The sequence below is a fragment of the Ciona robusta genome, chromosome 1, assembly GCF_009617815.1.
Source record: "Ciona robusta chromosome 1, ASM961781v2".
Lineage (NCBI taxonomy): Eukaryota > Metazoa > Chordata > Ascidiacea > Phlebobranchia > Cionidae > Ciona > Ciona robusta.
The window spans coordinates 7,950,833-7,962,828 of record NC_143235.1 but is presented as its reverse complement, the minus strand read 5'-3'; the positions used below and the strand labels follow the sequence as shown (position 1 = coordinate 7,962,828).

General features: G+C 33.0%; 2 protein-coding genes across 2 annotated transcripts; both read right to left on the bottom strand.

Moving 5' to 3' along the window:
• Window positions 1–217: 217 nt before the first annotated feature.
• On the bottom strand, window positions 218–3,308 carry LOC149742626 (growth factor receptor-bound protein 2-like). Its single transcript, XM_089872575.1, has 4 exons — window positions 3,154–3,308; window positions 2,225–2,325; window positions 1,712–1,831; window positions 218–713 (listed from the first exon to the last, which is right to left on the bottom strand). The coding sequence occupies exons 1-4, from the start codon at window positions 3,229–3,231 to the stop codon at window positions 548–550; spliced, it is 465 nt and encodes a 154-aa protein (XP_089728701.1). The 5' UTR covers window positions 3,232–3,308; the 3' UTR covers window positions 218–547.
• A 2,308-nt stretch (window positions 3,309–5,616) lies between these two features.
• Window positions 5,617–11,850, bottom strand: LOC149742625 (growth factor receptor-bound protein 2-like). Its single transcript, XM_089891017.1, has 4 exons — window positions 10,213–11,850; window positions 9,242–9,339; window positions 7,295–7,414; window positions 5,617–6,451 (listed from the first exon to the last, which is right to left on the bottom strand). Exons 1-4 carry the CDS (start codon window positions 10,288–10,290, stop codon window positions 6,289–6,291), a joined length of 459 nt encoding a protein of 152 aa, XP_089747143.1. The 5' UTR covers window positions 10,291–11,850; the 3' UTR covers window positions 5,617–6,288.
• Window positions 11,851–11,996: the final 146 nt, after the last annotated feature.

The following is an 11,996-nucleotide window of genomic DNA, read 5'->3' as shown; positions in this document are numbered from 1 at the left end:
AGTATTCTGCAACTTGTAGTTAACCTACCGAATTTAACAGACTGTGCTAGTTTCTTTGCCATTCAAACCTTATATATATAACGTTAAACCAATATTTTTAGTTGTTTTTATCTCAAATTAAAGTCATATTGACCCCTGCCTATTTTCTTCATGCCTATACCTCGGTGTTTTTTTACGAAGCTAAAACTAGTTTTATGAGACAAAATCAAACTGTACGGAATATTCAAGGTTGTTTTATTAATTTATGAAACTAGTTTAATCGTTCGCACACGCAATCTAAAAATATTCATTGGCTTTACTATGATTTAGCGAGCATTAAAAAATAGCATCTTACTATTTCGCATTTTTTATCTGTTCAAAGTATACTATTTCTATTTTACATATATTTTTTAATATTTAAAAACAGTAATCAGCTTTTGAAGGGCGTTATATAAAGTCGTGATAATACTGTGTTACGATAACACGTGTTACGATACTATAATACAACATGTTATAAAAACATCTCAACAAATCAGAATATCTCTTTTTTTTTGTTAACGACTCAACTCTAACTTATAATCGGGTGACGAAGCAAAATCTGTTCCGAACGTGAAACGGACGAAGTACGATGATAGTCTACCAACTGGTTCAGAGATTTAAATTTAACAAGCCAGATAAAGTATTTTCCTGCCCCGTCTCTCAAAACCTTGAAATGTTGTACACCAGAATTGGTTCTGTAGAAAAATCTAGACATAATAGGGTGGGGGAAGATGCGACACTTAAGCACATATTGTCCAATATTTCCAAAATTAAAATACATATTGGTTTTTGAGTGATACCACGAATTAGTAGGCCTACTATCATTCCTTTAATTCAGAACAATTTAAAAAATGTATATTAAACAAATGAGGAGTTTTTTAGCACATTAGGTGTATTTTTATAAATGTTCAAATAACACCCATTATCGTTCAAACAATACCAATTGCCCCTACAATAATATATTGTATAGGTAACACATTAAAACAGTGGTTCTTAAACTGGTGGGCGCGCCCCCCTAGGGGGCGTGTAACACTGGGAAAGGTGCAAAAAACTATAAAATAAATTGTTATTACATTAGTGTTCAAAAGGCTAAAATACGACGCACGTGTAAACCAAACGTTTGCAATGAATCGGTACTATTTCGTAACAAACAGTCTACCTGGCTAAGAAAAACATGGTAAATATGAGGCCAAACTACGACGCAAACGTAATTTGATTTCGTAATTTGACGCAATAATACAGAGACAGTCAACCAAAGGTGCGCGGTTTAAAGCATGTCCAATATGTCAGGTTTAGCTGTGGTGGATCATGGGAAAAATTAATTGAACACCACTGTGATAATTTAACAAAAAGGAGGGGCGCAAGTTTGTTAAGATCTGTATTAGGGGAGCGTGTTTCGAAAAGTTTAGGAACCCCTGCATTAAAAACTATAGCTGTAGGGCAAAAAAAGAACGTTTAAACGTAAGTAGTCTTGTTTTAATTGTCCCATCTTTTCCAACTCGCCTATAGATGTTAATGTAGAAGCTATTTTCAAAACATTAAATAAATAACTTACTTAATTGGTTGCTCTTAATACGGTCATATTACAACTTACCATATTTATTTTAAAACCACCAAATTACATGTTACTAAGTAATTCGAGGTTTTTTGAAACACATTTTTTTTGCATACATAAAAAAGTACAACTACGTACTTCACGGATAGAGAAAAGTCTCCAGGGGTACTTTCACTCTCTCTAACAAGAAACGACTCATCTAAAGCATTTTTCAGCCTCAGCTCCGCATTAGCCCTTGTCATATTACGAGCAAACCACCTGCAACGAGCTTTAATTTAAATATTGTTGCGAGGGGGTTACGTGTTATTTATGTTAATAGAATTTATAACATTTTAAAAGAATTATGTCGAGGTCATTCTACTTTTCCTTTTCTGGTCTAACAAGACTTTTTTATATCTTTATAGACAGGTACACCGCGGTCCCACTTTACTCTGCCTGTTTATTATTTGCCAAAATAGCAAATGGTTTTAGAATCGATCAATACTGCTTTTGGGTTTAATTATGAGCGTCAATTAATAAAGAAATGATTATTTATTTAAAAACATATTTTGATGTTTGAAATATTGGCCAATATATACTAAAATATCCAGTCTTATCACACTCTACTCTAGTGCTTAGAATTTTGTTTGAATAATATTTAGAAAGTCTTACTCGCATGGCTTCATTTTAATGTAATTCATTGGGACTAAGCCCTCCTTTCCATCTTGTTCAGCTTTAGACCAGCAGTTGGGGTCCGTCACTGGGCGGTATACCTGTAAGTTATTTTAGTAGACAGATTATACAATCAGACGTCGTATAGCTAATATTGTGACTTATTTAATCCGAGTCCGGCGACGTGTGGTTTCGGCGCTTGAACTGCTACCATTGTATGCGTCTTTGAGCGAAACACTTAACGGCAATTGCTTTAATCCAGTGACACAGCCTACTAGAGATACACACAATTTTTGTAATTGTCACAAAACTTTTGTAATTCTTTGAATGTTCTTCGTTTACTACCAAATGGGACGAGAAAATAGAATTAAAAAGTGCCCCATATTTCTCCAACCTACTGGCTTTTAGTGCTTTAATGGGCATACCAACGAAAACTAAAGATTTGTATAGGAATAGAGATGATCAAATGTAATCGAAAGGTGCCACTAAATTTCAAAATACGGCTTTTGAAAAAGAGAAAAGTACGGACCTAATAAAGTATGTTCCTATGATCAAAAACCGAAACATGTTAAAATCTATGTTTTTATTGTATTAAATATTTACAAAGAAGAAGAAATTATTGTAACAAATCCGAAATAATATTTAAGTTTTCTTTAGAAACTAGTAACGGCCAAAGTTGAGTGACACTTTTTCTCATGGGACTATTTTACTCCAACAGTTAAATTTGCGGTTTTGACACATATTCTTTAAGAAACTGTTTCGTTGTTTGAAACTTTCGTGGCACATTTAGATCCCATTTGAGCATTTCTATCAATATACCAATTTGATTTTTTTGTTAGAGTGCTCCTTTTAATAAATGGTGCCATTTTTACCCACCCTACTATATATAACAAATATAACTATAAGGGAGTTAAACACCGTGCACTTACTTTCAATATTGAACCTTTAACAAATCCAAGTTCGTCGTCTGCGGTTGCAGTAAAATTGTGCTTAGCTACCGCCTCCATTATTTCAAAATACAATATAATATGTACACATAGCGCTTTACTCGTTTTTTACACACCGGATGAAGTGACGTTTTTAAATAGGCTACTGTTATCTGTACAAAAAATGCACATCAAATGTCATCTATGTTTGCTACAGTCGTAAACACATGACGCAATGAAAGAAAAGTGATTTATACTTTTCGAGTATTACATATAGTAAAGTGGGGAAGATAGGACACTTTTTTTTGTTATTCTCCTGCCCATTTTGTAGTAAACATAGAATATTCAAAGAAACATAAAACCGCTTTCTCACGGCTCCCATTGATCGTTGTTAATTGAGCACGGTAGTGGTCTTATAGATCCTTTTTCGTCGGACAGTTGTTCTTGTTTTTGTTGTTTTTTGTGTCCACATTTTTCCGCACTTAGCTCAGTTCTCGATTCCAGCATTTACTCTTTATTCTCATGATTGAAATCAAATCGTAATATATATTTCTAATTTTGGATCCAAGTTTTTAGATTTAAAATCGTTTGATTAGCGATTACTTTACGATTACTTTCCTCCTATACTTTACGGGTGGTTTGATTAAGGTATACTTAAGTTCCTGCTCGATCTTAGTTTAGCCATAGTTGATGAGAATCGACTATGGTTTAGCTAAACGAAGATCAAGCAAAAATTATAAGTAGTATGCAGAAAGTATAATCAGAGATACATAAACAATTTGTTTATGTATCTCTGGTATAATCAGTGATTCTCAGCTAATCTGTGTTTATCTTTTTCGTGGTTGTGACGTAACAATGGACGAGAGAATTCCGCTCAGAAATTCCTCCACGAAGAAGGCAATTCTCAATAAAAAATGGCGACAAAAATGGTTAATAAAAGTCAAAATTGATTTCGTTATTGTTTTTTCTTTAAACAAAATAGTTATCAATATAAACAGTTAACATCGTAAAACAATGAAGCAAAGGTCTAATGGATGGGCACGTATAATTTAAACATTAAAATAGATGTTACCGGTCAAAGAAACACCGAGTGGTCTTACTGCTGCTATTGTGAGTCCAAAATCAAGCAAACACCCTGACTTTTTAATGTGTTTAGATAATTATGTCTTGTTGCAATCGTTAAATGGCTTATATTTACCCTGTTAAACATCTTTAGAAAAAATATAAAATAACCCATAGGGTTTAAACGAACTTGTTAACTTTTGTTTGCGTTTTCCTTTTGTGGGAAGTTGTAAAATAGCTTTTATTAATCTTTTAATACATTTTTTTCAAAATAATATAAAAACTACCTTATTGAATGGATAAAATGTCACCGGTCTCTTTAATTAGTACATGTTCGCTATGTCCGCAATATTCAGTTCACTATGTCCACTATGTAGTGAATATTGTGGACATAGTGGACATGCACTAATTAAAGGGACCCAAATTGTTTGTTTTTGACTTTTTTCTAGGTTTTGTTTTCGAAACCTTCAAAATTGTTTTTAAGTCCAAGCTTTACCTAAATTTATTCTTTACGTAACATTATATTGGCTGTAGGAGATTTTTATTGGGATGTCGCAAAAATAAACAGTATAGGTGTACCCAGAATCTGAATTCTCCAGTTAGTTTACAATTACATCGTAAAATCAAGGAATACTCTAGTTTTCTTTGGTGAAATGAGGTTGGCACTTACTATACTCAGCACTGTAGAGATGGAATATTTAACTTCGGATTATTTGATGACCATTTTTGGTTGTGTTTATAACAGTAAGCATTAATTTCCTACCAAATCTTAAATAAAGCCAATTTAATAAAAAGGTATGCCAATGTTTACATACTTTCAACTGTAGCAGCACTAGCAGAGCTAAAATTTGTGGTTACCTACATTTGTTTATGCTGTTTTTAGTTAAGAACGTAGTTTACGCGAAGACTGACATGCACCATATATTTATTTTTACGCGAAGACTGACATGCACCAACATATATACGTTTTTGTCCAAAAGTTCACACATAAAGTTACTCAAATCGTCAAATAAAGTTACTCCATTTTCTTTTGCTTGGTCTTTCAAAATTCCCTTTGGAAAATTTCCCAAAAATAGTAACTTTTCCCAAAATGCAAAATATAGCTAATAACAACGACCTATATTATTATTTAAATGTTCTTTGTTAACTACCAAATGGGACAAGAAAACAGAATGAAAAGGTGTCCCATTTTCCCCACCCTCCTATACATATATTGTACCTAACGTTCTTAAATCAAGTCCTTTAAAGTTGACTCCCACTGTACGGGTTGTGTCTTCACACACACACTTGTTTCTGTTAGACGTATAACTATTGCCGCAATGTCATAGACATATATCTTGGACTTCTGTTTTCCAGCATGGTAGCCCGAAATTCATTCTCAGCATCTTAAGCGTTGAAATAAAAAATACTTCTTTGTTCTCACCTGGCAGGGCAGCGAATAAAGTGTTTGCTTAAGAATTACCACATGTGCAACATTGTGGTCATATTTCTTGATATGGCTTACAATTTAGACAACCTATAGGTAACCACTGTGTTGGAGGAATGTCCGTTTAATATTATATTCAAGGTTACACACGGTTATAAATATAAACAATTAACCTGTAATATGACGACCGGCACATAAAATATCACCAAGTATAACTTTACTGTTGTGATAAGCACGATATATTTCATATAGGAAATTGTGGCGTAAACATTACCGGATGTAATCCAACCATATATATTGTGTTTAGAATATATCACTTTTGTTTTTAAACTATTTTGTGTGATTTTTTAATAATATTGTTACCATATATAAATATTTTAAGTGCGTTAACCAGTTGATAAACATACAGTTATTCAAGACCGGATAATTTATATATGTCTTTATAATAGCTGTAGGATAAACTCCCTACGTTTGTTCTTGTTGCCTAAAACAAATATCCGTATGTGGGACAAACAATATTCTACATATATTTTAACATTTATGTGAAAAAATATAAAAAAAAAACATATTATAAAACGATCCGTATAACACGTGTTACGATACTATGATACATCATGTTTTAAAACGACTCAAATCAGCATATCTCCGACTCAACTAATCGGGTGAAGAAGAAAAATCCGCTCCGAACCTGACACGGTCATAACGCGATGATGCTCTACTAACTCGTTCAGAGATTTAAATTTAACAAGCCAGATAAAGTATTTTCCTGCCCCGTCTCTCAAAACCTTGAAATGTTGTACACCAGAATTGGTTCTGTAGAAAATTCTAGACATAATAGGGTGGGGGAAGATGCGACACTTATAAGCACATATTCCCCAATATTTCCAAAACTGAAATACATATTGGTTTTCGAGTGATACCACGAATTAGTAGGCCTACTATCATTACTTTGTTAATTAAGAACAATTCAAAAAATGTATATTAAAACATATGAGGAGTTATTTAGCACATTATGTGTAATTTTATAAATTAGAAAACCCGAAGTTTTCGGATTGGAGATAATTTATGAGAAGTATCAAAAATAGTGGAACAATACCGAATTTGTAGCTCAAATGTAGACTTCATCGATAGTTATTATCATGTTCCCGTTAATATAAGTTCATATGCATTTGTAGGATACGATATTTTCAATTAATGTTCAAATAACACCCATTATCGTTCAAACAATACCAATTGCCCCTACAATAATATATTGTATAGGTAACACATTAAAAACTATAGCTGTGGGGCAAAAAAACGTTTAAACGTAACAAATCTTGTATTTTAATATTATGCCAATTCGTGGTATCACCTAAAACATCATATATTTTGATTTTAGTAAATACTTGGCAATATGTGCTTAAGTGTCCCATCTTCTCCAACTCTACTATAGATGTTAATGTAGAAGCTATTTTCAAAACAATAAATAAATAACTTACTTAATTGGTTGCTCTTATACGGTCCATGGCCTACTAAAGATATCTTTAGTAGGCCATGTACGGTCATATTACAACTTACCATATTTATTTTAAAACCAGCAAATTACATGTTACTAAGTAATTTAACGTTTTTTAGAATACGATTTTTTTGCATACATGAAAAATTACAACTACGTACTTCACGGATACAGAAAATTCTCCAGGGGTACTTTCACTCTCTCTAACAAGAAACGACCCATCTAAAGTATTTTTCAGCCTCAGCTCCGCATTAGCCCTTGTCATATTACGAGCAAACCACCTCCAACGAGCTTTAATTTAAATATTGTTGCGGGTCACTTGTTTGTGAAGTACGTTGGGGTAAGATGGGACACCTTTTTATTGTATTTCTCGTCTTATTTGGTAGAAAACGAAAAGAAATTTAAATAATTATTAAACCATCCTCAGGACTCTCATAGACTGTTGTAAATCGTTTATAACACGAACAGGATATTTTGATATTATGTTTTGAATATGTGTACCATCTTACCCCACAGAACTGATTTTATGTTAATACCATTTATCTCATTGTAAAATTTTAAAAGAATTATGTCGAGGTCATTCTACTTTTTCTTTTCTGGTCTAACAGGACTTTTTTTATATATCTTTATAAATGGGTTCACCTATTTAATAACAGGCGAAAACAATGTTACACTATTTTTTGATGTTATTCTCTCGATCTAACTAAGCGTGCGGAGAAAAGAATATATAAAAAACGTTTATCATTGAAAATTAAGGCTTTTGCGCGGTCTCACTTTACTCTTCCTGTTTTTTATTTGCCAAAATAGCAAATCGATTAATACTGTTTTTGGGTTTAATTGTGAGCGGCAATTAATAAAAGAATGTTTCAAATATATTTTGATTGATTGAAATATTGGCCAATATATACTTAAATATCCTGTCTTACCACACTGTACTCTAGTGCTTAAAATTTTGTTTGAATAATATTTAGTAGGAGGGGGGGGAGGAAGATGTGACGCTTTGTCAGACAACACTTTTTTTAATTTTTTTTTACGGACCCCCATTTAATGATAATCAGGAAAATAACGTTACAAAATTATTCGACAGTATTATCACGACTTTATAAAACACTTATCAAAGCTGATTACTGTTTTTAAATACTGTATTAAAAAAACATATGTAAAATAGAAACAGTATACTTTGAACAGGTAAAAAAATGCGAAATATTAAGGTGCTGTTTTTTAATGCTCGCTAAATCATGGTAAAGCCAATGAATATTTTTAGATTGCGTGTGCGAACGATTAAACTAGTTTCATAGATTCATAAAACAACCTTGAATATTTCGTACAGTTTGATTTTGTCTCATAAAACTAGTTTTAGTTTTGTAAAAAAACACTGAGATATAAGCATGAAGAAAATAGGCAGAGGTCAATATGACTTTAATTTGAGATAAAAACAACAACAAATATCGGTTTAACGTTATATATATGAAGTTTACATGTCAAAGAAACTAGCACAGCCTGTTAAACTCGGTAGGTTAACTACAAGTTGCAGAATACTGCTAATGTAAATATATTTCAATTTAGAGTCCCATCTTCCCCCACATTGTAGTTTTTTATGTTTTCATTACCGAACTTTAAAAGATTTGCTTTTAATTTAGTAATTTATATCTCAGGGAGTTTTCAACTATACGATACTGATATAATAAAAAGATAATATTTTAAAAAATATATTCGAAATTTGGTCATTTGCGCTTGTTGATAATTTATAAGAAATGGCTTGTGCCAAAAAACAGAGCAGTAATACCCAATTTGTGGCAAAAATAAAAACTTCATCAATAGTTATTATCAATTTTCTGTTATTACAAGTTTATATACATTTGTGTTCCTTCTTATCCTGTGTGTTCTCAAACTAAAATATTGTTTTCACTTGTTGTGCGGATCGCTAAATAACTCCTCGTGTGTTTTATTATATTTTATTAAAATGGTGTCAATTAATAAAGGAATGATAGTACTAATTCGTGGTTTTACCCAAAAACCGTCATCTATTTTGATATTTGAAATTTTTGGCAATATGTGCTTAAGTGTACCATCTTCCCCCATTGTACTATATATTTAGGAAGTTTTACTCGCACTCCTTTATTTCAATGTAATTCATTGGGACTAAGCCCTCCTTTCCATCTTGTTCAGCTTTACACCAGTTGGGGTCCGTTCCTTTGCAGCCTACCTGTAAGTTATTTTTATAGACAGATTATAAAATTGAAATGGTATAGCTAATAGTGTGACTTGTTTAATCCAAAGCATCAAGTCCGGCGCCGTGTGGTTTCGGCGCTTGAACGAAAGCGTGCTTGATGCTTGTGGCTGCTGCTATTGTCGTGTGCGTCTTTGAGTAAAACACGTAACGGCTCATGCTTCAGCCCAGTGACACAGCCTACTAGAGATACACGAAACTTTTGTAATTGTCACAAAACTTTTGTAATTCCTTAAATGTTCTTTGTTTACCACCAAATGGGACGAGAAAATAGTACTAAAAAGTACCCCATCTTTCTTCAACCAGTATACTGGCTTTTAGTGCTTTAATGGGCATACCAACGAAAGCTGAAGATATGTATACGGATAGAGATGCTCAAATGTGGTCGAAAAACAGCTTTTGAAAAAGAGAAAAGGTACGGACTTAATGTAATTTTGATCAATGGAAAAACCAAAACATATTAAAATCTACTGTTTTTATGTGTTTTTATATATATTTACAATGAATAAGCAATTATTGTAACAAATCCGAAATAATATTTAAGCTTTCTTTAGTTGTTTAGAAACCAGTAACGGCTAAATCTGAATGACACATTTTTTCATAGGACTTCTTTTACTTCAACGACTATTCTTACTCCAACAGTTGAATTTGCGGTTTTGACACGTATTTTTTAAGAAGCTGTTTCGTTGTTTGAAACTTTGTGGTACATTTAGATGCTATTTGAGCATTTCTATCAATATACCAATTTGATTTTTTGTTAGAATGCTCCTTTTTTTTAATAGTGCCATTTATCCACCCTACTAAATATAACAAATATAACTATAAGGGAGTTAAACACCGTGCACTTACTTTCAATATTGAACCTTTAACAAATCCTAGTTCGTCGTCTGCAGTTGCAATAAAATCGTACATAGCTACCGCCTCCATTATTTCAAAATACAATATAATATGTACACATAGCGCTTTACTCGTTTAAACACACCGGATGAAGTGACGTTTTTAAATAGGCTACTGTTATCTGTACAAAAAATACCCATCAAATGTCATCTATGTTTGCTACAATCGTAAATACATGACACAGAACTCATATCGACACTGCATGAGTATAATTGTAAGAGAGAAGGGCTTTAATGAAAGAACTCGTATTTTTAAATCTTACTTTATCCTCGCGTGGCCGGAAAACGACTGTCGATATAACTTCATCAAATCGTGTCACCTTACGAGCTACCATGTATGTTACTTTAATTTTTTAATGTATGCGGCTGATAATTTGAATACCCTATAAGTAAGAACTTGGTTGAAGCAATCGTCGTAAAGTGTCTTGCCCAAGTACAAATATGCCGACGATGGTAGCAGCGTCGAGCCTTGAACCCATTACCTCTGGGTCACAGGCATGCGCGCTAAACACTTTGCCACGGCGCCAGACTCAACTAATAATCAACCCTACTAGACTATAACCATCTTAACAGCTAAATCCAACATTAGCACCTAACAAATACTTAAGCAATAACTGTGGCAACAAAATAGTAAAATCGATAATTGTTATTTATTGGTCTTTTAACTATTATCAATATAAGTAGTAAGCACACATATAACAGAGTAGGGTTAAATTACCAATAATTAGAGACTTGATTTGCACCCGGTCCGCTTTCCCCGCCGGCCCAATATGCTGTAGAACTAATGTATTTCTTGTATGTTAATCTTGCATCAGCAGAGCTAGCACACCAACCACCGTTCTTCCTAAACGTGTAATAGGTTCAAGTAAATAGTCTATGTTTTATTTCTCGTTTATCGTCCCATGGGGTGTAGTTCTCAGGTATTTTTTGTTATGTGTATTTTCTTGCTATAAAGCAACACGTGCTCACTTTTGGAAGAAGTCATTTCTTAAACAGTAACTGCCTGTAAGGGTTGGATCGACCCCTTCTAAAGTTGAAATATAGCTCTGGACCGCGCAATCTCTTTCCAACATCCCAGACTATTGTATCTGGTTTAAGTATAAAAAATACATAAGTTACGATCGGGTATTTCGTGTATACACCAAATATACAATACGTAATCGTTTTTCACGTTTCGCCAAAGTTATTAAAATCACACGGCTAGCCTCATGGTATAAATAACGTCATTGGATAAGTTTCTTAACGGCGGTTACTCCAACCCAGTGGTTCCTAATGGGCCTTAAAAAAAATTGTCCGTCCTACGATGCAACAAAAATGAAAAAAAACAACTTTTTCTAGAACACTCACCCACAAACTTACATATATATGTGGTAGATAACTCGTTAGTATATAGTGAGGTGTAAAAAGAAACAGCATTTGTATTATAACAACTGCCGTTGCCTCGCCATTGAACAGGCAAATTAAATAATACAGGTTTACTGAAACGTCGTGATAAGTAAGTTAAATAAAAAGGAAGTGCGACCCCAAATAGTTGGACATGTTGGACTACACTGGTGCAGAACCAAGGGGTATTTAATTCCTATATTTAGTTCACAGTACATGTTTTTATTAATTGTCTTTTTTTAACTTAAATACGCAACTGACAACTATAAATTAAAGTTCATATAATAACGTGTTATACATTTTAATTAGATTTTGTATGTAACGTTTATAAAGGTAAAGGAAATTCCCGTTGGC